The 21,832-nt window shown below is 35.5% G+C and overlaps 1 protein-coding gene and 1 long non-coding RNA gene across 6 annotated transcripts in view; one reads left to right on the top strand and one right to left on the bottom strand.

The window, feature by feature from the left end:
* The window catches only part of HYCC2 (hyccin PI4KA lipid kinase complex subunit 2), a 50,360-nt gene that overhangs the window by 17,570 nt on the left and 10,958 nt on the right, over positions 1–21,832 (top strand). For all 5 annotated transcript variants that reach the window (XM_037523820.2, XM_037523821.2, XM_037523818.2 and 2 more), the window contains 7 exons: positions 1,040–1,141; positions 6,501–6,680; positions 11,060–11,140; positions 13,084–13,199; positions 14,797–14,892; positions 17,649–17,765; positions 21,699–21,786. In XM_037523820.2, coding sequence (XP_037379717.1) covers positions 1,040–1,141; positions 6,501–6,680; positions 11,060–11,140; positions 13,084–13,199; positions 14,797–14,892; positions 17,649–17,765; positions 21,699–21,786 — 780 coding nt within the window. The remainder of the gene's footprint in view (positions 1–1,039; positions 1,142–6,500; positions 6,681–11,059; positions 11,141–13,083; positions 13,200–14,796; positions 14,893–17,648; positions 17,766–21,698; positions 21,787–21,832) is intronic.
* LOC129146652 (uncharacterized) overlaps positions 7,572–21,832 on the bottom strand; it is a 28,536-nt gene continuing 14,275 nt past the window's right edge. The window contains exons 3-4 of the long non-coding RNA XR_008553631.1: positions 13,027–13,186; positions 7,572–7,679 (exon numbers count right to left, since the gene is read on the bottom strand). This is a non-coding gene — a long non-coding RNA (uncharacterized LOC129146652). The remainder of the gene's footprint in view (positions 7,680–13,026; positions 13,187–21,832) is intronic.

The following is a 21,832-nucleotide window of genomic DNA, read 5'->3' as shown; positions in this document are numbered from 1 at the left end:
CGCGCCCGCTGCTCCCCTCAGCAGTGTAGTTCGTCAGTCTGCCTGTTCTGTTCCCCGCTCTGTCTCTGGTGAATTTTCTCACCCTCCTGTGCTTCTGACTGTGCCCAGTGCTTGTATAAATAAATAAATAAATCTTAAAAAAAAAAAGATTAATGGAGGTCTATATAATTTTTATTTTATTATCATCATTTATTTATTTATTTATTTATTTATTTATTTATTTATTTATTTTTTTGTGGAACCCTCACCGGCGGCCAGGGAATAAACCAGCGCTGCAGAGGCTGCGGGCAGCCTGGCAGCCCAGCGCTCAACCGCTGAGCCACCAGGGGAGGCCCTATCATTTTTTAAAGATTTATTTTTATTTATTTATGTATATAAGAACTAGGGTATAGGCCAGAGGTGAGAGGCTTCACCAGTAACAGAGTGGGGATCAGAACAGGCAGATCTGTTGGAATACATTGCTGAGGAGAGCAGCAGGCGGGACAGGAGAGGTCTGTTGTGCCATGTGGATCAGCTCCCTGGCCTGGGATCAAACTCATGTCACAGTGACTGGTGATAGCTTGATAGCACTGAGACTTTAACCCCTGCGCCACCAGGGAGGCCCGGACTATATACATTTTAAAATACATTCAATAAGAGGGAAAGCCTCCGAGCTTTAGTAAGCACAAAAATGGCATTTGTGTCCTATGTTTTTATTTCCTGCAAAATTGAAAACTATATTATTTATGGACATTACAGAAATAAATACTTCATAAACATAAAATGCAAGAATTCAAATATATTCTGTATTTTTTTGTGGACTAGATTAGTTTAAGATGACTCATTTCAGCAAATCTTGCTATAATTTGTGATTTCTAATGATTTTTCATAATTACCAATTGTATAACATAGCATCCTAACCTAATTTATTAGGTTAACCTCTCATGATTATTTCTTATATTAATTTTTACTTTTCTTAGTTGACTCTATTATAAATCTTTTCAAGATGAACTCATATAAAATAAAGTTTCTGATTGTTTTCTTTCAATGTTTCTTTTAGGCATTACCTGACACTCAGATCACCAATTATGCAGCAACTTTGCATCGGAAAAAATCACTGGTACCAGCACTCTATAAAGTTATTCAGGATTCTAACAATGAGGTAGGAAAGTTTATAAGAAAAAAATTTCAACATAGTAAAATGAAATATGTGTACCAAATATATATATATGTAATTTTTGTAGTTTTCCCTTCTCTTTTTTTTTTTTTTTTTTTTAATTCTTCTAATGGGACTAGGAAACTTTCTTCCTGCTGTTTTTCATTCTGATAGTTGCTTTGGCTTTCCCCATACCCTCCCTCTCCATATTTTTTACTGTTTTCACCAAATTTATTCCTCTTGAGGACACTATGTGTTGATTCTTGAAATTAAGTGACCATCATCTCAATAGATTATGTAATTTGAAACTTTGCTCTGTTTCTGGTTCTGGAATGTCTCCTTTTTTGGAAGCCACTGATAGAGATTTATTAAAGTATTATTTGCAGTTATTTTGTTAACAATATAGAACCATGTAAAATTGCTCTAATCACTGAACTCAAACTGGTAACATAAAATGATGTTGCTAGTAAGTTTAGCTTGAAAATGATCAGAGAAACCTTTTAGATTTTTTAATCTAAAAGTCAATCTAAATAGTAATAATCTAAATAGTCAACACCAATAAACTTAGAATAAGAATTTCCTGTTATTCAGCATTGTGATAGAAGGAGGAAAATAATGCAGCTCTTGAATCTATATGTTAATTTATACAAAATACACACAGTTTTTTTCCATTAACACAATAGTATGACATATAGTTTATCACCACTGGATTCATGTTTGCTTTAAAATGAAAATGAAAGGAACACACAGGAAAGTAGCTTCTTATCTTCCCAGATACAGCCTCCAAGAGTGCCTCTGCTGTGTACAGGAGTGAGTTGAAGAAGTTCAGGTAATCATCTCCTAACCAGCAGCTTAACTTACAGTGCATCTTCATTTTTGTCTTATCACTAAAAGCTTGCTTATTGACCTCTTTCTTTCCTATCTTCTAAACTTGGATTGGCTCTGTTAGGCTTGCATCTGTTGCTATTTGTAGCAGCAATTGTGGGATTCATTTGCTTCTTTTTCTCTTGCTTTGTATTTATGAATGTTCTATAACTTTAGGTGTAGTAATGTACCTATATGCATATCCTTTTTGGTCAGGAGTTTTCAAAATTCTTTTTGAATAATGAATGTGTATATTTCCTACCCCTCATTCTGCACTGTTGTAACATTTAAGCTTCGCTTATTAAAATTTATTTGTTTTATGCTTTCTTGGTAGATTGTAAGCTCTTCATGGGCAGAGGTCATATAATCTATATTTGTTACCTACTTAAAATCTAGTATTTGATCATATATATAATGAACACTTAATAAATGCCAATTACAAGACTATTGAAATACAAAATGAAATTCAAAAAATGTTACCATTTTTATTAAGATTAATGAGTGTATAAAAAGTATTGGTTTTTTTCCTTAATACTTTGGAAGCTTTGATATTAAGTAAAGTTATTCAGGTAACTTTATATTGTTATACTTCATAATTTTTTTAAAAGATTTATTTATGCATATAAGAACTGGGGTGAGAGGCGTGGGGGAGGAACAGAGGTGTGGGGAAGAAGGGGTGAGAGGATTCACCAGAGAGAGAGTGGGAAACAGAACAGGCAGACTACCCAAAAAACACTGCTGAGGGGAGCAGCGGGTGAGTCAGGAGAGGTCTGCTGTGCCATGTGGGTAGCTCCCTGTCCGGGGATCAAACTAGTGCTGCAGTGTAGACAGCCTCATAGGTTGCATCTTAACCCCTTGCGCCACCAGGGAGGCCCCTTCATAATATTAATGTGTGAGAACTTGTCCTGGCTAGAAGTAGAAAAATAGCAACTTGAGAGATCCAGGCTTAAGACCCAGCATTCATTATAATCAGTCAGTTGCCAAAATAGATTTTTCTTTCCATCCTTTCTTCTGTCAGGTAATAAAGTTCTAACCATGTGTTCATACTTAATTACCAACAGAATGGTAAGCTCTAGAGAATCTCAAAGCAATTCTGCTCTTTAGTCCCAGAAGGAGAGCTCTTCTAGTCTTGTTTTTGTTGAAACAATCTAATGTACTATTTCCTTAAGAAGAAATTATTTCAGAAGATTGTCACATGAGTATATAATATTAATTGAAACTTTGACAGTCTAAATTTCGCTTTAAAGACCATGAAAGTGCTTAAGGAAGTAGATTTCCAGAACTTTAATATTCTGTATCATGGCTAACCTGTATTATAACTTAAATTTTAATCTCTAGAACAACATATTGCTTTATTTTTCTCCTTCTTCATCTTAGTCATTAGCAATTTTCAACTTTAAGGAGATCTCCATCCCATACACTTAACCCATATCACTTTTTTAATGGTTCACTTGCATTACCCCTTCCACCTAAAATGTCTCACTTCTCTCTTGTCCCAGATAAATTTTCATGTTCCATCCCTTGGAAACATTCTTAGCTCTTTTTCCTCTCAGTTCATATTCTTTGACAAAATTTTGTACAGGGATAAAATCCAGCCATCCATTTACTTCATGCCTGCATGAGTGCCTAAACTTGTCTGAAGACAATAAATTTTGTTGACTTTCTCAAATCTCTGATGGACATATAAATGAAATTTGCAGTCTTCCTTACTCCCTTGGTATACTGTCCCAGGGTTTATTTTAAAGATTTATTGTATTTATTTATGTATACAAGAGCTGGAGTGCAGGTCAGAGATGCAGGGGATTAGGGGATTCACCAGAGACAGAGTGGGGAGCAAAACTGCTGAAATACACAGCTAAGGGAAGCAATGGGCTACACAGGAGAGGTCTTCTGGCCATGTGGGTTAGCTCCCTGCTGGTGAATTGAACTTGTGCATAGTGGCTGTCGATAGCTTCATAGTGCTGAGACTTAACCCCTTGTGCCACCAGGGAGGCCTCCAGGGTTCATTTTATACCTTCAACTTCCTCTTGTCCTTCTTTCTCCTTATTCTCAGCTTACTTTCTATGTCATTAAAAAAAGAAGAAAATGATTGGAAATTTTGTTATTTTCCCATTCAAATCTACTAATCTATCAGCATCTCTACCCACACTTTTCTACCTTTTTTATTATTCATTAACTGAAGAGTCCCAGAGTGTATCAAAGTTCATGTCTTCCACTTAGGCCTGAATCCCATCTTCTCTAGCCAGTTCAAAGACTGATTAATAATTAACTTCTCTCTTTCCTCCATTGATTTTTTTTTTCTTCCCTGATGAATGGAATATGGAAAACATTCCATTTTTAAGAAGCCTTCTTTGATTTGCCTCCTATTTCATTATTTACCCCATATCTCTGATCACCTCCACAGATGTATTTTATAGAGAATTGTTTTTTATAGCCTTTGTCTCTTGTCCCCTTTTCCTGACCTCACATTCCTCCTTTAACCCACACAAATTGAACTATCCTCAATTTGTTTTTCAGATTGAGTATCTCTTTGTAGTTATGTCAAAATTATTTCTAAATTTTGGAAAGGTGTCAGTTATTCTTAAAACTTTTTTTTTAAACAAGAGGATAGTGATTTTCAACATTTTTAATGTGATGATAGTGCCATTAGAGGAAGTTATAATCATTTATGATATTGAGGAATTGAGAACTTGATGGCATGTTACATATGCTTGGAATTAAAGACCTTAACAGATAGCATTTGCAAGTTATTAACAGTCTGAGCTTGCTATGAGATTAAAAGTTACTGGATTGCCAGCCACTACTCCTCCATATCTTTAAAAAAAAGCAGAGCAATAATTTTGGTAACTCTGGTTTTTTTTGCTATGCCTAATTAAAACAATTTCCTGCATGCTATGTACTTCTGGTTGCTGAGTAATGGAAGATAAGGTCTTTATAACAAACAAATATAATTGTACCATGAGCAACACAGTTTTTAAGAGCAATTTTGGAGACTTTTCCAAAGAGAAAAGGTAGATTTGGAACATGGATATATGTTTTTAGCATATAAATTTATGAAAGCAGCAATTTTTAATTCCCCTCAAAAAGCTCAATATTATCAGTACTTTAAAAAGATGTCAGCAGTTGACAATTTTCAAAAGTTTATTGCTTCATTATTGGTACTACATGGAGTATATGTTTGTAATTAAACACTCTTCACCTTGTACTCTACCTCCATTCTTCTATAAGAAATGGGGTATAATAGTAACAACAGCTTTGTGTCAGAAGACTTCTAGTGTCTTCCTCCACCACTTCCAGTATCTTCTGTGATGTTTGGCAAATTGTCTTCACTACTCTAGACTTCAATGTAAGGGGAGAATTACAATTTTTTTTTAAAAGACAATAACATACTGTGATAATGATTTCACATAAAGGGCCTAATAGTTACTAGACTAAGGTGTCTGTGACTTAATTCATCAGATATATTCACTATACAGTCAACATAGGATTTGTTGACTTACAATTTATATTTTTCAAAGTGATGACTATTTTAGAGTGTTAGATTATTACAGACATATATCGCTATATTCAAGCAGATTTTCAAATGTGTATGCATATTTTAATCACAATAGAGGTAAGCATATTAAATACTGAATTATTCATTTTTTAAAGATAGTGGTAATTTTTAATTTAAATGTTATTTTATAGTTTCCTGTCAGTGTTTTATCTGTACTTTAAAATCACTGCGTTTTTTTGTACTCTGCAGTATTTCCAACAAAATCATTCTAAGTTGGCAGTACATGTTTAGGGAATAGTGAGGAAGTTTATTTTATTATCTTCAGTTTTGAAGTTCATGAAGTTCCTGATAAGTTATACTGTGAGACACCATATGAAAAATTACCCAGTTAAATGTTGAAAAAGCATTTCTATATACTTACTTCCTTTTCAAAATCTTTAAACTATAATTAGTAGAATTTAAAGTAGTCTTGAAAGATAATTTGTTTGTTTTACCTGTATGTGTTTTAAAAATATTAGTTTGCATTTTGAATGCCCAAATATTATGTAGTACAAAATCTTTCTCTATTGAATGGTATATAATTTCTTTACATCATATCCTGAGTGGAGATTTAAAGCTTATTTTAATTAAGATCATTTGAAATTGTTTCCTTCAGATAGAAACTTTAAAAATGGAGGATAGTTAAGGTTGGTACGCATAGAAAAGGAAATTCACCAAATATAAGTGTAGTATATTGGCAAAAGAACTAATTATTTAATAAATTTAATAATACAGTGTATTAAAAATATGTTGGCATTATATGGGTACAGAATACTTCTTATAGTTGGTGGGCTGATCATTTAATATGTAGTCTCTACATAAAGGCTAAATTGTTGATTACATTGATTCAAATATGCAGAAGTTAATATTGAAAATTTAGAATATTATATAAGTATATTTGACTTTAGGAAATACAGTTAAAGCCAAAAGAATGGAAATAATTAATGCACTTTATTTTCCTTTTAGCTGCTGGAACCTGTCTGCCACCAGCTTTTTGAGCTTTATCGTAGCTCTGAAGTTCGACTTAAGAGGTTCACACTGCAGTTCTTGCCAGAATTGATGTGGGTTTATTTACGGCTTACCGTTAGTCGAGACAGACAGAGTAATGGTTGCATTGAAGCACTTCTGTTAGGAATTTATAATTTGGTAAGTTAAAAAAAATGGGGAATTTTTTTTTTCAAAGATTATTTATTTATACAAGCACTGGGTACAATCAGAAGTGTGGGAGGGTGAGAGAATTCACCAGAACCAGAGTGGGGAACAGAACAGGCAGACTGACGAAACACACTGCTGAGGGGAGCAGCAGGCACGGCAGGAGAGGTCTGCTTTGCCATGTGGGACCCTCACCAGTGGCTGGGGATGGAACCAGCACTGCAGAGGCTGCGGGCAGCTTCGCAGCCCAGCACTCAACCACTACGCCACCAGCGAGGCCCAAATTTGGGAAATTTTAACTATTAAGTTCTGTGAAATAATACTTGAAGAATGTGTAGGGAAAAATAAATTGAAATGTATACTGACTAGTCTACTTGAATTAATTGAATACACAGGTGCTTAGTAAGTAAGTAATGCTTATAATGCATTTTATAAAGTAGGTGAAATCATTATAATTGATAGCACTATTAACATTTTATGAAATTTCTTCAAGTGAGTTTGACTAAATTTATGAATGCCCTGCATATTTAAAAATTTATTCTTAATAATTGGTAATATATTGTGTTTTGGTACTATATTATCTTTGAACCTTTCTTCTTAGTTCTTAAGTACCTTAAACATTGTTCTTTTTTTTTTCATCGTGGTGCCTAGTTTAGGAAATTGGAATGGAAAATTACTGCTTTTGAAGTCTTAAATTTTGTGTATCAGTACTCGATGTAAACAAAAAATAAGGTTAGATTTATAGTTAACAGGTAATAAAATACCTCATAAAATATTGAGTATCACAATAAATAAATGCTCTTCTGTACCAGGGCTTAAACGAGCACCCTTAAAAAATCACTAGAAATCATTTTTTTACCACAAGAACAAATATCTGAAAGATGGAGCATGACCTTCAGAATTACTTGTATTTTATTCAAAACCAGGCCTTGCCACCTGTTGAATATTTAAATTTGTACAAATTACTCAGCATCTTCACTGCAGTTGTCTCATCTGTAAAACAGAAAAAGAACATTTTTAGTATAATTAATAACAATTAGAGAAATCTAGCATGTTGCCTGAGGTATTTAATGAGTTTAATTTAAAACTATTGCTGTTAATAGTAGTGTCATAATTAAAGGTGGTTGTTTATTTTTTTAATAAAAAGCTGATCCAGGTATTAAATTCCCTATTTTGCTAATTTGCATGACTGCTTTGTCTTTTTTTTTTTTTAATTTAAGAGTTTGCCAGTCTTTGTTCTTTCTATTTAAAAAAAAATTATTTTATTTATTTTTTAAAGATTTATTTATTTATGCATACAAGAGCTGGGATGGGTCTCCCCTGGTGGAGCAACGGTTGAGCGCTGGGCTGTGAAGCTGCCCACAGCCTCTGCAGCGCTGGTTCAATCCCTGGCCACCGGCGAGGATCCCATGTGGCGAAGTAGACCTCTCCTGCCATGCCCACTGCTCCCCTCAGCAGTGTATTTCGTCAGTCTGCCTGTTCTGTTCCCCGCTCTGTCTCTGGTGAATTCTCTCACCCTCCCGTGCTTCTGACTGTACCCAGTGCTTGTATAAATAAATAAATAAATCTTGAAAAAAAAAAAAAGAGCTGGGGTACAGGCCAGAGATGTGGGGGATGAGAGGATTCACCAGAGACAGAGTGGGGAACAGAATAGGCAGATTGACTGAAATACACTGCTGAAGGGAGCAGTGTCAGGAGAGGTCTGCTGTGCCATGTGTGTTGTTCCCTGGCCGGCCTGGGATCAAACTCATGCTGCAGAGGCTGTGGATTGCTTCATAGTGCGGTGCTTAACCCCTTGCCCCACCAGGGAGGCCCCAAGATTTATTATATTTATTTATGCATACAGGAGCTGTAATGTAGACCAGAGGTGTGGTGGGTGAGAGGATTCACCAGAGACAGAGTGTGGAGCAGAACAGGAAGACTGACTGAAATACACTGCTGAGGGGAGCAGCAGGCAAGACAAGAGAGGTCTGCTGTGCCCTATGGGTTAGCTCCCTGGCTGGGGATCAAACTCATGCGCAGATAGCTTCATAGTGCTGAGACTTAACCCCTTGCACCAGCAGGGAAGCCCTGCTTTTTCTTTTAAAACAGGAAATTTGTTTCTTTATTACTGTGACTCCTCTAGTGCTTACCTCAAGCATTATAAATTTTTTTGATTTAATAATTGAGTTTAACATTTTAGATTATGTTTAACATTACATGTAAATTTTTATTACTTTGTTTAAAATAATAAAATTTATTAGTGTGACAAATGAAGGCAAAATATTTTGTATAGTGGAATGTTTGATCAATTCTTGCTAGTACTTGTTGCTATTGTTTAATTATCTTTTGGTAGCTCAAAAAAAATGCTATAAAAAACAGAAACAGGGCCTCCCTGGTGATGCAAGGGGTTAAGCACTGCACTATGAAGCAATCTGCAGCCTCTACAGCAGGAATTTGATCCCCAGCCAGCCAGAGAGCAACCCACATGGGGAAGCAGACCTCTCCTGTCTCGCCTGCTGCTCCCCTCGGCAGTGTACTTCAGTCAGTCTGCCTGTTCTGTTCCCCACTCTGTCTCTGGTGAATCCTCTTACCCCACCCCCACATCTCTGGCCTGTACCCCAGCTCTTGTATGCAAAAATAAACAAATCTTTAAAAAAAATTTGTGTCAAAAATGTAACCTCAGACTTCTGTCTTCTTTTAATTCCCTTGATGTCATGTTCTCTCTTCTCTGTGGTTCTCAATTTTTCTTACACACTGGATTTCTTTTATATATGTATTTCTCTTTTTTCTTCTTTCCTTCTTCAGTACTTCTTCCTTGATTCAAATAGCCCCACAGGGAGTTTTATATTGCCCTTAGCTTAAACAAATTTTAGAACACCTTTCTCCACAGATAAACACAAAAATTAGTGAAAAGTATTTGACTTAGTTTCAAATATAAGAATAAAAATTAAAAATTTCATTGCCCTGACTTGAACTTCTTTCAGCTTAGCATAAACTTCTCTGAGATATAATGTCTCAACTGTGTGGCAGTAACTAGACTACAAAGAAGTTAAATGATATCTATAGGGAATTTTAAACCCATTTCTCTACCAAAATTGGAGATATGACCATCATTCACATTTAATTGATACTGTCCTTGTGACATATTAGATTCAGAAATAAGCCCTTTAGGGAAATTTTTGGGTGTTTGGGTGGTGATTGTTTCTTGCCTTTATGCTATGGAATTACTTAATCTGTATTTGACTACCTATTTTCTAGTTTTGCTAAATGCTATCTTCTCTCTATGATTATAATTTAATTAGGTATACTAATATGAACTGTAATAGAAACATAGATTAAAATAAGGTAGTGGAGAAAAGATGTGATACAAGAGCATTTACCCCTCTAATTGTTGGCATCCATAGAAGATTTACATTAGTACCTGTGGAAGACTGGAGGCATCAGAAATTGGAGAAATAAAGGACACACTTTTCTTTTTTATTGAAAGGGAAAGTGCTTTAAAAATTACAAGAATTTTCTTACAATTTAGCAAAAATTACCTAAATATGAACTTATTTTTGGATTAATATTAATTATGTTAATATGTAGCTTATTTTAGGTCATTAGTTTATTCCTGAGTAATTGTAAGAGTTCCTTTTAGTCAAAATTCATTGTGTGTTAGAACAGTATATTTTCTTATTTTAATAAGTATAGATCTCTCGGCTAAGACCTTTAATTAATCTAACTTAGCAATGTTTCTGCTAAAAGGTCTAAATGCATATATAGTCCTGTATGTAAATTTAGCATGAAAATTTATGTGGGGCCTCCCCAGTGGCGCAGCGGTTGAGCGCTGGGTTGCGAAGCTGCCCGCAGCCTGTGCGGTGCCGGTTCAATCCCCGGCTGCTCCCCGGCCACCAGAGGAGGGTCCCACATGGCGCGCAGACCTCTCCTGCCGCCCGCTGCTCCCCTCAGCAGTGTACTTCGGTCCTTCTGCCTGCTCTGCTCCCCGCTCTGGCTCTGGTGAATTCTCTCACCCTCCCGCGCTTCTGACTGTACCCAGTGCTTGTATAAATAAATAAATAAATAAATAAATCTTTAAAAAAAAAAAAAAAAAAGAAAATTTATGTGTACCTGCTTCATATCTTTGCTATCATGTTGTGTTTGTGAGTATAGTTAGGTTGCACTCATTATCTCTCAGTGAGTAACTATTACTAGAGTGTGCAAATTTGCTAATAAGTTAGGAAAAATCACACTGGGGTAGTAGTAAAATGATATTTTTATATATTTAACTATTTCTAAAATTCTTCCTCTGTTGCCAGTGATATATTTGGTAAATTTAAAAAATAATTACCGTTTTTTATAGTACAGTACTGTGATTATTACATTATCTTTATATATCTTTTTAACTGTAGGAAATTGCTGATAAAGATGGAAACAATAAAGTTCTATCTTTCACTATCCCTTCCTTGTCCAAGCCTTCAATATACCATGAGGTAAGGAGATGGGAAAGGTGGAATTATTTTTTAAATCATATTGAGTATGAACTAAACATAAATTCTTTTTAGAGATGAATATTCCTAGTATGTCTTTACTGATTTGCTTTAAAGTAGATGTTTGTTGTTATTGAGGAAAAGCTGAGCTGTTGTCAAGAGTGGCAGAAAGTAATTAATGGAAATTTTCTTTTAGTTCTTATTTATTTTTTTTCCCATTCTTCTAGCACTATCACTTTTATTTATTTATTTTTTAAGATTTATTTATTTATGCATACAAGGACTAGGGTACAGGCCAGAGGTGTCAGGGGTGAGAGAATTCACCAGAGACAGAGTGGGGAACAGAACAGGCAGACTGACTGAAATACACTGCTGAGGGGAGCAGCAGGCGAGTCAGGAGAGGTCTGCTGCGCCATGCGGGTTGCTCCCTGGCTGGCCAGGGATCGAACTCGTGCTGAAGTGGCTGCGGATAGCTTCATAGGTTGTGTCTTAACCCCTTGCACCACCAGGGAGGACCCAGTATCACTTTTAGTCTCTTTTATTATTAATCTTTTATGGTATAAAATATTACTTAATATTTTAAAGTCTTCCATATTAATTCAAAATCATTTGTTAGGTTGTTTTTATTATTTTTTTTAGAACAAGTTGTAAGTAGAACAGTATTAACACAATTGTTTTCTCTACTTTGAAAGGAGTCTAACCAATACATTCTAACTATTCAGTAATGTTGCATCTCTGATTTTTGCTTATATTTATTTGGTTGAATAATGTGAGAACACTGATGCCATGGAGACAGATAATTCCTGTTGAGCTTGACTCCTTTTTCCATCTCTCTTTAAGGAAATACGTTATGAAACAAGCTACTGTTCTGTAGTGATCTTTACTGCATAATGTTTGCACATTCTTTATAGTAATCTAAAAATTTATAGTAATCTAAAAATTATATTCCATATACTTTATAGTAATCTAAAAATTATATTCCATAAACTTATTATATGTATATTATATACATATGTATAAGTATATTCCATATACTTATTATAAATTATATTCCATATACTTATCAACAAATAGTACCTGGTAGTCTCATAGCTCTATGGAGATACTTGTTTTTTTAATTACTTCCCACAGAACTTTATTTTGTGTTAGAATAACACAAAATAAATGAGTCCTGTTCAGCCAGGACTCATTTTAACATAGATATTTCTGAATAATAAGTTTTGGTTATCATTTCATGAAATAAGATAGAGAATAGTGGGACATTTTTGAATGATGGTTCTTCTAACTTTAGAAACATAATTGTTATTATTAAAGAGATCTGATTAATGCTCGTCAATATTGTTTGTGTTATAATTTTATTTATTTATTTGTTTGTTTAAGAATTATTTATTTATTTATACGAGCACTGGGTACAGTCAGAAGCATGGGAGGGTAAGAGAATTCACCAGAGTCAGAGCGGGGAGCAGAGCAGGCAGAAGGACCGAAGTACACTGCTGAGGGGAGCAGCGGGCGGCAGGAGAGGTCTGTGTGCCATGTGGGACCCTCACCCGGCGGCTGGGGATTGAACTGGCACTGCAGAAGCTGCGGGCAGCTTCGCAACCCAGCTATCAACTGCTGTGCCCTCGGGGAGACCCTGTATGTGTTATAATTTTAAACAGTTTTATTCAGTGTTCTACAATACAAATTAAAATTGATGTACTCTTTAGTCTTTTTAGAATAAGAATTTTTCTTATTATAGACTAAATATAGACTCATTCTGTAATCTTTAAAAGAATAAAGCAGTATATTTTTAGTTTTATGTATATTATAAATATAATTGAAAAACAGAGAATGTTGTGAAAGGAAAGCCTATAAACTGCTTTTGTTGAAACAAAACTTAATGTCCTTACATGTTACAGATTTTTACTTCATTGTAGAGCGTCTCAGATTTTTTCTTATTCTTATAGCCCTCAACAATTGGATCCATGGCTTTGACAGAAGGGGCGTTATGTCAGCATGATCTCATCAGGGTTGTTTACAGTGATCTTCATCCTCAGAGGGAAACATTCACTGCACAAAACCGGTAATAGTCAGAACCATATGTATATATAGTAATAATGGTTAGTTTATGCTTAATAGTTAACTGTAATTACTTTGGTTCAAATTTGGTATGAAAAAAGGCCACAAGTTAAATATGTCATATTGTTCTGCCTGCCAACAAGAGACAGAAAGTGCAGATGGCTACAGGACAGATTCCCCTGGGGTAAGGCCCCGTACAGTGTGAGTGGACCTATGATGTTAGCCCTTGGAAGATACAAATGGGTCCTGAAAGGAACAGACACTTAGTTTGCACTGAACTTTGCTTACCTGATGGTAGATCAAAATGTTCACAGTACTATGCAAGGGATAGATTCTAATTGGATCAATCTGAGTTGAGACATTAGAAGATATTTTTTCCAAAAAGTTCTGAAATAACTATGATGCATGTCCAGGTTTAGGAACCACTGCCTTAGAGACTGTAAAGGTAAGCGTGATATTAATTCATTCAATAAATTTTTAAAAGATTTATTTATTTATGAAAAAAAGATTTATTTATTCATGCAAGAGCTGGAGTATAGGCCAGAGGTGGGGGATGGGGTGGGGGGGGCCGGGTGAGAGGATTCACCAGAGACAGAGTAGAGAGCAGAACAGGCAGATTAACTGAAATACACTGCTGAGGGGAGTAGTGGGCAAGATGGGAGAGGTCTGCTGCACCATGTGGGTTAGCTCCCTGGCCGGGGATGGTCTTTTTGCATAAATAAATAAAATAAATCTTTTTTTTTCCTCAAAGATTTATTTAATAAATAAATAAATAAATTTTTTCCCCAAAGATTTATGTATTTATTTATACAAGCACTGGGTACAGTCAGAAGTGTGGGAGGGTGAGAGAATTCACCAGAGCTAAAGCGGGGAACAGAACAGGCAGACTGACGAAATACACTGCTAAGGGGAGCAGTGGGCGCGGCAGGAGAGGTCTGCGTGCCATGTGGGACCCTCCCGGCGGCCTGGGATTGAACCAGCACTGCAGAGACTGCAGGAGGTTTCACAGCCCAATGCTCAACCACTGCGCCACCAGGGGAGGCCCAATAAAATAAATCTTAAAGGAAAAAAAGAATGTCTTTATGTTTAAGATAAAAGTTTGAATAAGGTCTTAGCAGAGTCCTGTGCAGGAATCTCCCAAATGAAAAACATACATTCTAGTATGAAACAACAGCTTGCATTAAAGCAAGGAGTTAGCATATTCATACCATGCTAAGATCATCAGTGTATGTGGGGGGCAATGGAGGGAAGTAAAGTTGGAAAAGTAGGTTGTAAATGGACTTCAAAGGATCTTGTATGCCATAATGAGTTTGGATTTTATTATGTAATGAATATGACAGTAGATTAATATAGATAGGGGAGTTTCATCTCTTCAACCATAATGGTTTATTTTTTTGAGAAAGAAAATATAGATACCACAAGATATGATTTTTAATAAGATAAATGAAAACAGGGAAATGATTGAGGAGAATGCTAGTAATTTCACTGAGAAATCATAAAGGTCAATATTAAAGGCATTTTTGTTATAACCATTCAACAAAAAATTCATTTATTACAATCTCTAGTAGAAATGATTGTAATCTGTTTCCTTATTTTCCTAGGTTTGAAGTCCTAAGTTTTCTAATGTTGTGTTATAATTCTGCTATTGTGTATATGCCTGCTTCATCTTACCAATCCCTCTGTCGGATGGGCTCCAGGTAAGAATAATAATTATTATTAACCCTCATATTCATTTATTTGACAATTAGTTATTGAACACATTTTCTATGTGATATCACAGTAAACAAAATTCACAGAGCTTACATTCCTGTTGGAATTCTAATCATTCCTCATGCATGATGACTTCTTAATTAAAGCATTAAAGAATTATTTTCTACTGAACATCAAATTTAAACAAGATATCTTGATTTAGAATGGTTTAGTTACATACATAACTACTGCCTGGATGCCAATTTCTTTTTCTTTTTTAATATTGCAACACTGCTTATATGATGGATGACAATTTTTATAAATCACTTTGAGAACTTTGAATAAATAGTCCTGAATGTGGAAAAAGTTTTAAGGAATGTGAACCTTTTCCTTTATATATTGCACAGATAATCTCTACTTTCAGTTTAAAAGGTTAGCAATGGCAATAATTATCTGCATGTTTCATTTGTATTTGTGTGTTCTAAATCATAATTTCTAATAATTTGAACAGACTTGGACTGGACTTTGAATTTCCACATTAAAAAAAAGTAATATTAATTAGTTTAGTGGCAGAAATTGTTTGGAGTCATAGAATTTTTTTTTTTTTTTTTTTTTTTTTTTTTTAGAGGCATGCTTTATTTATTTGTTTGCTGGTTTGTTTGTTTGTTTTTGTTTATACATGCACTGGGTACAGTCAGAAGCGCGGGATGGTGAGAGAACTCACCAGAGCCAGAGCGGGGAGCAGAGCAGGCAGAAGGACCGAAGTACACTGCTGAGGGGAGCAGCGGGCGGCAGGAGAGGTCTGCACGCCATGTGGGACCCTCCTCCGGTGGCCGGGGAGCAGCCGGGGATCGAACCGGCGCCGCAGAGGCCGCGCGCAGCCTCGCAACCCAGCGCTCAACCGCTGCGCCACGGGGAGGCCCTGGAGTCATAGAATTTTAACTTTAGAAGAAACCTTGAGTTTCAGCCTATTCAGCTAATTTTTACTTGAGGAAACCAGGCCTCTCCACCCCCACCACCACCCCAAAAGGTTAAATACTGTATTAGTTTTCTGTTACCTCATATAAAATTACATGAACTTAGCAGCTTAAAGTAGCACACATTTATTATTTTAACAGTTTTGATAGGTCTTAAGTGTAGGCATGGCTTAGCTGAATCCTGTATTTATGGTTTTAAAAGACTGCAATTAAATTGTCTACTAGAAAATTGCAGTCTTATCTGATACTTGATTGAAAAGTATACACTTTTGTTGGTAGAACTCAGTTCCTATAGTTGTAGGTTGAGAATTCAGTTCCTATAGTTGTTGACTGTCTGCTGAAGACCACCCAAAATTCCTTGTCAAATATACTTCCCAACATAGGCAGCCTACAGCATGGCAGCTTGTAAGCAGAGAAATAGAAAGAGGGATTCTGGCAAGACCTGCGCTACAATCTTAGGTAATATAGTCACATAATTATGTACAAATCTTAACAATTCTTATCACTTTTGACGTATTCTGGTGCTTAGAAGCAAAGCACAGATCCCACCTAAATACAAGAGTAGTAGATACCTGGAAGAAAGGATCATAAAGATTATAGCCTCTCCACGGGTATGTCCACCACACTGCTGTGCTCAAGTTCATGCTATTGTGTTATTAGGAACTGACGGTATGGTCATATTTATAACAAAACTCAGTTTTCCTAATTGGGGGCAGTCTAATCAAAATAAGCTATAAGTATCTATAGATAAATTTCCTTCTAAGTGATTTTTTTTGGTTTGTTAAAGCATATCTGCCACATCTTTAATTTGGAACATTATGGTAGCATTTAATAGAATCTCTTTTTTTAAAAAAAGATTTATTTTATTTATTTATGCATAAAAGAGCTGGGGTATAGGCCAGAGATGTGGGTGGGTGAGGAGATTCACCAGAGACAGAGTGGGGAGCAGAACAGACCGATTGACTGAAATACACTGCTGAGGAGAGCAGCAGGTAAGACAGGAGAGGTCTGCTGTGCCATGTGGGTAGCTCCCTGGCTGGGGATTGAACTGGTGCTGCAGTGGCTGCCAGTAGCTTCATAGTGATGAGACTTAGCCCCTTTCGCCACCAGGGAGGCTCTAGAATTTGTTTAAAAATTTTTTAAAGATCTAATTTATTTATGCATACAAGAACTGGGGTATAGGCCAGTGGTGCAGGGCGGGGATGAGAGGATTCACCAGAGACAGAGTGGGGAGCAGAACAGGTGAATCTCCTGAAATATACTGCTGAGGGGAGCAGTGGGCAAAACAGGAGAGGTCTGCTGTGCCATGTGGATTAGCTCCCTGACCGGGGATTGAACTCGTGCTGCAGTGGCTGCGGATAGCATCGTAGTGCTGCATCTTAACTCCTTGTGCCACCAGGAAGGCCCAACATCAGTATTTTTAAATGTCCCTTTCTTGTTTTTGAGCTTTCTGTATCTCCCTGATACAATTCGGGGTACATCAAAGTTATGCATTTCTTCTGTGGGGAGATGAATGGAAGGGTTATCTATTTGAGAAAAGTTGTTGCTTTTATTGATAATGGTCCATTAGAATGAACATATGCTTTATAAGGGCACAGATTTTATATTTAATTTTTAATATTTTTGCCAGTTCATGACCATATGTCTAGGCCCAGGACAGTGACTGGTACACAGCAGGTATTCAGTAAATATTTGAGGAATGAATAAATTGAATAAAAGAGTTTACAAATGCAAAAAATATTTAATGAATTAGGAAATCACACATAACAAATACTGTATTTTTCCAGGGTTTGTGTGAGTGGTTTTCCGCGGCAACATGAAAAACAGTGGAAAGAACTCTGTGGTCGAATAGTGTTGGATCCCGAATTTATGGTGCAACTTCTGACAGGGGTTTATTATTCCATGTAAGTAGTTGGACTGTGAAATTAGGTTAATTCTTCTCAGGGTTTGGAAATATTTCTCTCCTTTTTCCTTATCAGTTAAACAATGCTGATCTTTTGGTCTACTGGGGGCCCACTATCTTGTTTTTGGAATATGAATACCATTTACTACTTTTTAAAAAATAAACATATTTTTTAACAATTATGTTTACTGAGGTTAAAAATTACACACTTCTGTTTGAGAGCAATATAATAACAATAATAGAGAATTTTAAATTGAAACTTAATTGCCCAGTAGCACTGTATTTCTTTCCAGGTGTATGACATACTGATTTGATATGCTTGTATATTGCAGAATGATTGTCACAATATGTTTTTTGTTCTTGTGATGAGAAAAAAGATCTATTTTCATAGCAACTTTCAAATATACAACACAGTGGTGTTAACTGTAGTTACCATGCTAAATTTTATGTTCCCAGGACTGACTTAAAGGAAGTTTATACATTTTGACCACCTTTATCCAATTTGTCCACCCACTAATCTTACTTCTGGCAACCACCAATCTGTTTTCTGTTAGTTCAGTGTTGTCTTTTAAAAAAAGAGTCCACATGTAAGTGAGATCGTAGTATCTGTTGGTCTTTCTCAGTCTAACTTAGCTCATTTAGCATAATGCCCACAGGATCCATACATTTTGTCACAAATGGCAAGATTTTTCTTTTGCTATGGCTAAATAATATTCTATTGCATGTCTATGTGTACATATACATACACACATATATATACATATATCACAGGTTTTTGGCTATTATAATGAAGTAGTGAACATGGGGTTGCACACATCTTTACAAGTTAGTGATTTCATTTCCTTTTGATAAATACTTGCAACTGGAGTAGCTGTATCATATGATAATTCTATTCTTAAATTTTTGAGATATCACCGTACTGTTTGGCATATGGACAGCACCAATTTACATTCCCACCATATCGCACAAGGTTCCTTTTCTCCACCTCCTCACTAATCTTTATTATTTCTTGGTTGTTTTTTTTTTTTTTTTTTATAATTGTCATTCTGATGGGTGTGAGGTAATATCTCATTGTGGTTTTCTTTTGCAATTTCTTCATGATTAGTGATGTTGAGTACCTTCTCATGTGCCTGTTGGCCATTTTTATGTCTTCCTTGAGAGAATATCTATTCATATTCTCTACCTACTTTTATTGGGATTATTTTCTTTTAGCCTATTGAGTTTTTTGTTTGTTTTGTTCTTTTTTAAAGATTTATTTACTTATTCATACAAGAGCTAGGGTGTAGGCCAGAGGTGTGGCTGGGGGTGGGGAAGCACGAGAGGATTAACCAGAGACAGTGTCGGGAGCAGAACAGGCAGATTAACTGAAATACACTGCTGAGGGGAGCATTGGGTGAGACAGGAGAGGTCTGCTGTGCCATGTGGGTTAGCTCCCTGGCCAGTAATTGAACTCATGCTGCAGTGGGTGATAATAGCTTCATAGTGCTGAGACTTAACCCCTTGTGCCACCAGAGAGGCCCTATCCTACTGAGTTTTATGAATTCTGCTAGGAGTTTTGTGGTTTCAGGTCCTACTTTCAAGTCTAATCCATTTTGAATTGATATTTGTGTACAGCATAAAATAGTGGTCCAGCTTCATTCTTTTGCATGTAGGCATCTAGTTTTCAACACCAGTTATTGTAGAGATGAACATTTCTCCATTGTGTATTGTTGGCTTCTTTGTTGTAAATTAATTGACCATATATGTGTGGTTTTATATCTTGGTTCTCTATTCCATTCCATTTCTATGTGTCCGTTTTAATGCTAGTACCATATTGTTTTGGTTACTCTAGCTTTGCAGTGTAGTTGAAATCAGCATAACATCTTCAGCTTTGTTCTTTCTCAAGATTGCTTTGGCTATTTGGGGTCTCTTGTGGTTCCATACAAGTTTTAAGATTGCCTGTTCTAATTCTGCAGAAAAAAAATGCCACCTGAAGTTTAACAGGGATTACTTTGAATTCTGTAGAATGTTTTGGGTGGTAAGGACATTTTAATAATACTAATTTTTCTAATTCATGAGCACAGAATATCTTTTCATTTGGCTCTGTCTTCATTGAAAAAATTTTTTTTTTTTATAAATTTGACATGTTACAGTTTGTAAATTTAAGATATATAGTATGTTACTTTGATACATTGATGTATTGTAATGTGATTGCCATGAAAACAATACCTATTATATTACATTATTATGTGTATCACTAAATATTATTGACTATACTCATTATATGGTACATGAGATCACTATCTTCCTCAGTTTCTCTCATCACTGTCTTATATGAAAGCTATAGGTATACTGACCTTTAACCTTCTTTGTTAAATTTATTCCTAGGCACTGTATTCTTTTTGATGCAATTGGAATTGTTTTCACAATTTATCTTTCTGTTATTTCATTATTAGTTTATAGAAGCACAACTAATTTTTGAGATTTTTTTTTTTATGCATACAAGTACTGGAGTGTAGGCCAGAGGTGCAGGGGTTGAGAGGATTCACCAGAGATGGAGTGGGGAGCAGAACAGGCAGATCTACTGAAATACACAGCTGAGAGGAGCAGTGGACAAGACAGGAGAGCTCTGCTGTGCTGTAAATGGGTTAGCTCCCTGACCAGGGATTGAACTCATGCTGCAGTGGCTGGCAATAGGTTGATAGTGCTGATGCTTTAACCCCTGCACCACTAGGGAGGCCCCCACAGTTGATTTTTTTATACTGATTTTGTATCCTGCCACTTTACTGAAGTCTTTTATTAGTTTTAACAGTTTTTTGGTACTATTTTTAGGGTTTTCTATATATAATATCTTGTCACCTGCAAAAAAAACAATTCCTTCTTTTTTGTTTGCCTAATTATTCTAGTTAGGACTTCTAGTACTATGTTGAAAAGAAATGTTGAGAGTAGGCATCCTTGGTTTTTTTCTGGTCTCAGAGGGAAAGCTTTCAGTTTTTAATGTTGAGTATGAAGTCAGCTGTGGGTTTGTCATACATGGCCTTTGTTATATTAAAGTACATTTTCTTAAATATGATTTCTAGCCTTCATTTTATTAATGTGGTTTATCTTGTTGGTTGATTTGCAATTATTGACCCATCCTTGAATGCCAGGAGTAATTCCCTTTTGATCATGGTATATGATTTTTGTAATATAATGTTGAACTTGGCTTGATAATATTTTGTTGAAGATTTCTACATCTTTTTTCATTAGATATTGGTCTATAATTTTCTTTTCTGATTTTGGTATTAGGATAACCCTGGCCTCATAAAATTACTTTAGATTATGTTTCGTCCTCTACTATTTTTTGATAGCATTTGAGAAGGACTGGTATTAAATCTCTTTTAAATGTTTGTAGAATGTACATACAAATCTGTCTGGTCCTAGACTTTAGTTTGTTAGGAAGTTTTTGATTACTGACTCAATCTCTACAAATAATTACTTCTTGATCCCATTTTGGTAAGTTGTATTTTTCTGGGACTTTATCTTTTTTTATGTTGTTGAAATTGTTGGTGTGTAATTGTTCATAGTTCTTTTAGTATTTTAAAATAGCCAAAGTATAAAACATCTACCCATTAAGTTGGAATTTAGATATTATCAGGTTTTCTTTATGGAAAACTATGTTTCTCTATGTAGTTCATAATCCATGTTTTTAAGAATACATTAAGTAGATTACTGTAAACATCAGCACATGATAAAACCCAATTTATGTAGAGATGTGTAAACTATTTTAAACAGTAGTACTTGAAATGTTCATTTTGTTTCTGTAACCAGAAGTTGGATGGTTTAGAGATGAATTGATATGAAAATCTTGTTTCAAAACCAAATAGTAAGACTTGGAACAATAAAAAGATTGTGGTTGAAGAATAGAAGATTAGAGATATTTGCTAAAGGTAGTAAGCAGTCTGCTTCTCCATAGGTATAATGGACAGTGGGACCTTGGCCAGGAAGTCCTTGATGACATAATTTATAGAGCTCAGCTAGAACTCTTTTCTCAACCACTATTGGTAAGTTTATTATACTTATTATGCCTGTGCCTAAAAGGGACAATGA

Source organism: Talpa occidentalis, unplaced genomic scaffold (assembly GCF_014898055.3).
Source record: "Talpa occidentalis isolate TD23 unplaced genomic scaffold, MPIMG_talOcc4v2.1 talOcc4.3, whole genome shotgun sequence".
Lineage (NCBI taxonomy): Eukaryota > Metazoa > Chordata > Mammalia > Eulipotyphla > Talpidae > Talpa > Talpa occidentalis.
The sequence above is the reverse complement of the archived record's forward strand: the minus strand, read 5'-3'. Positions and strand labels throughout refer to the sequence as shown.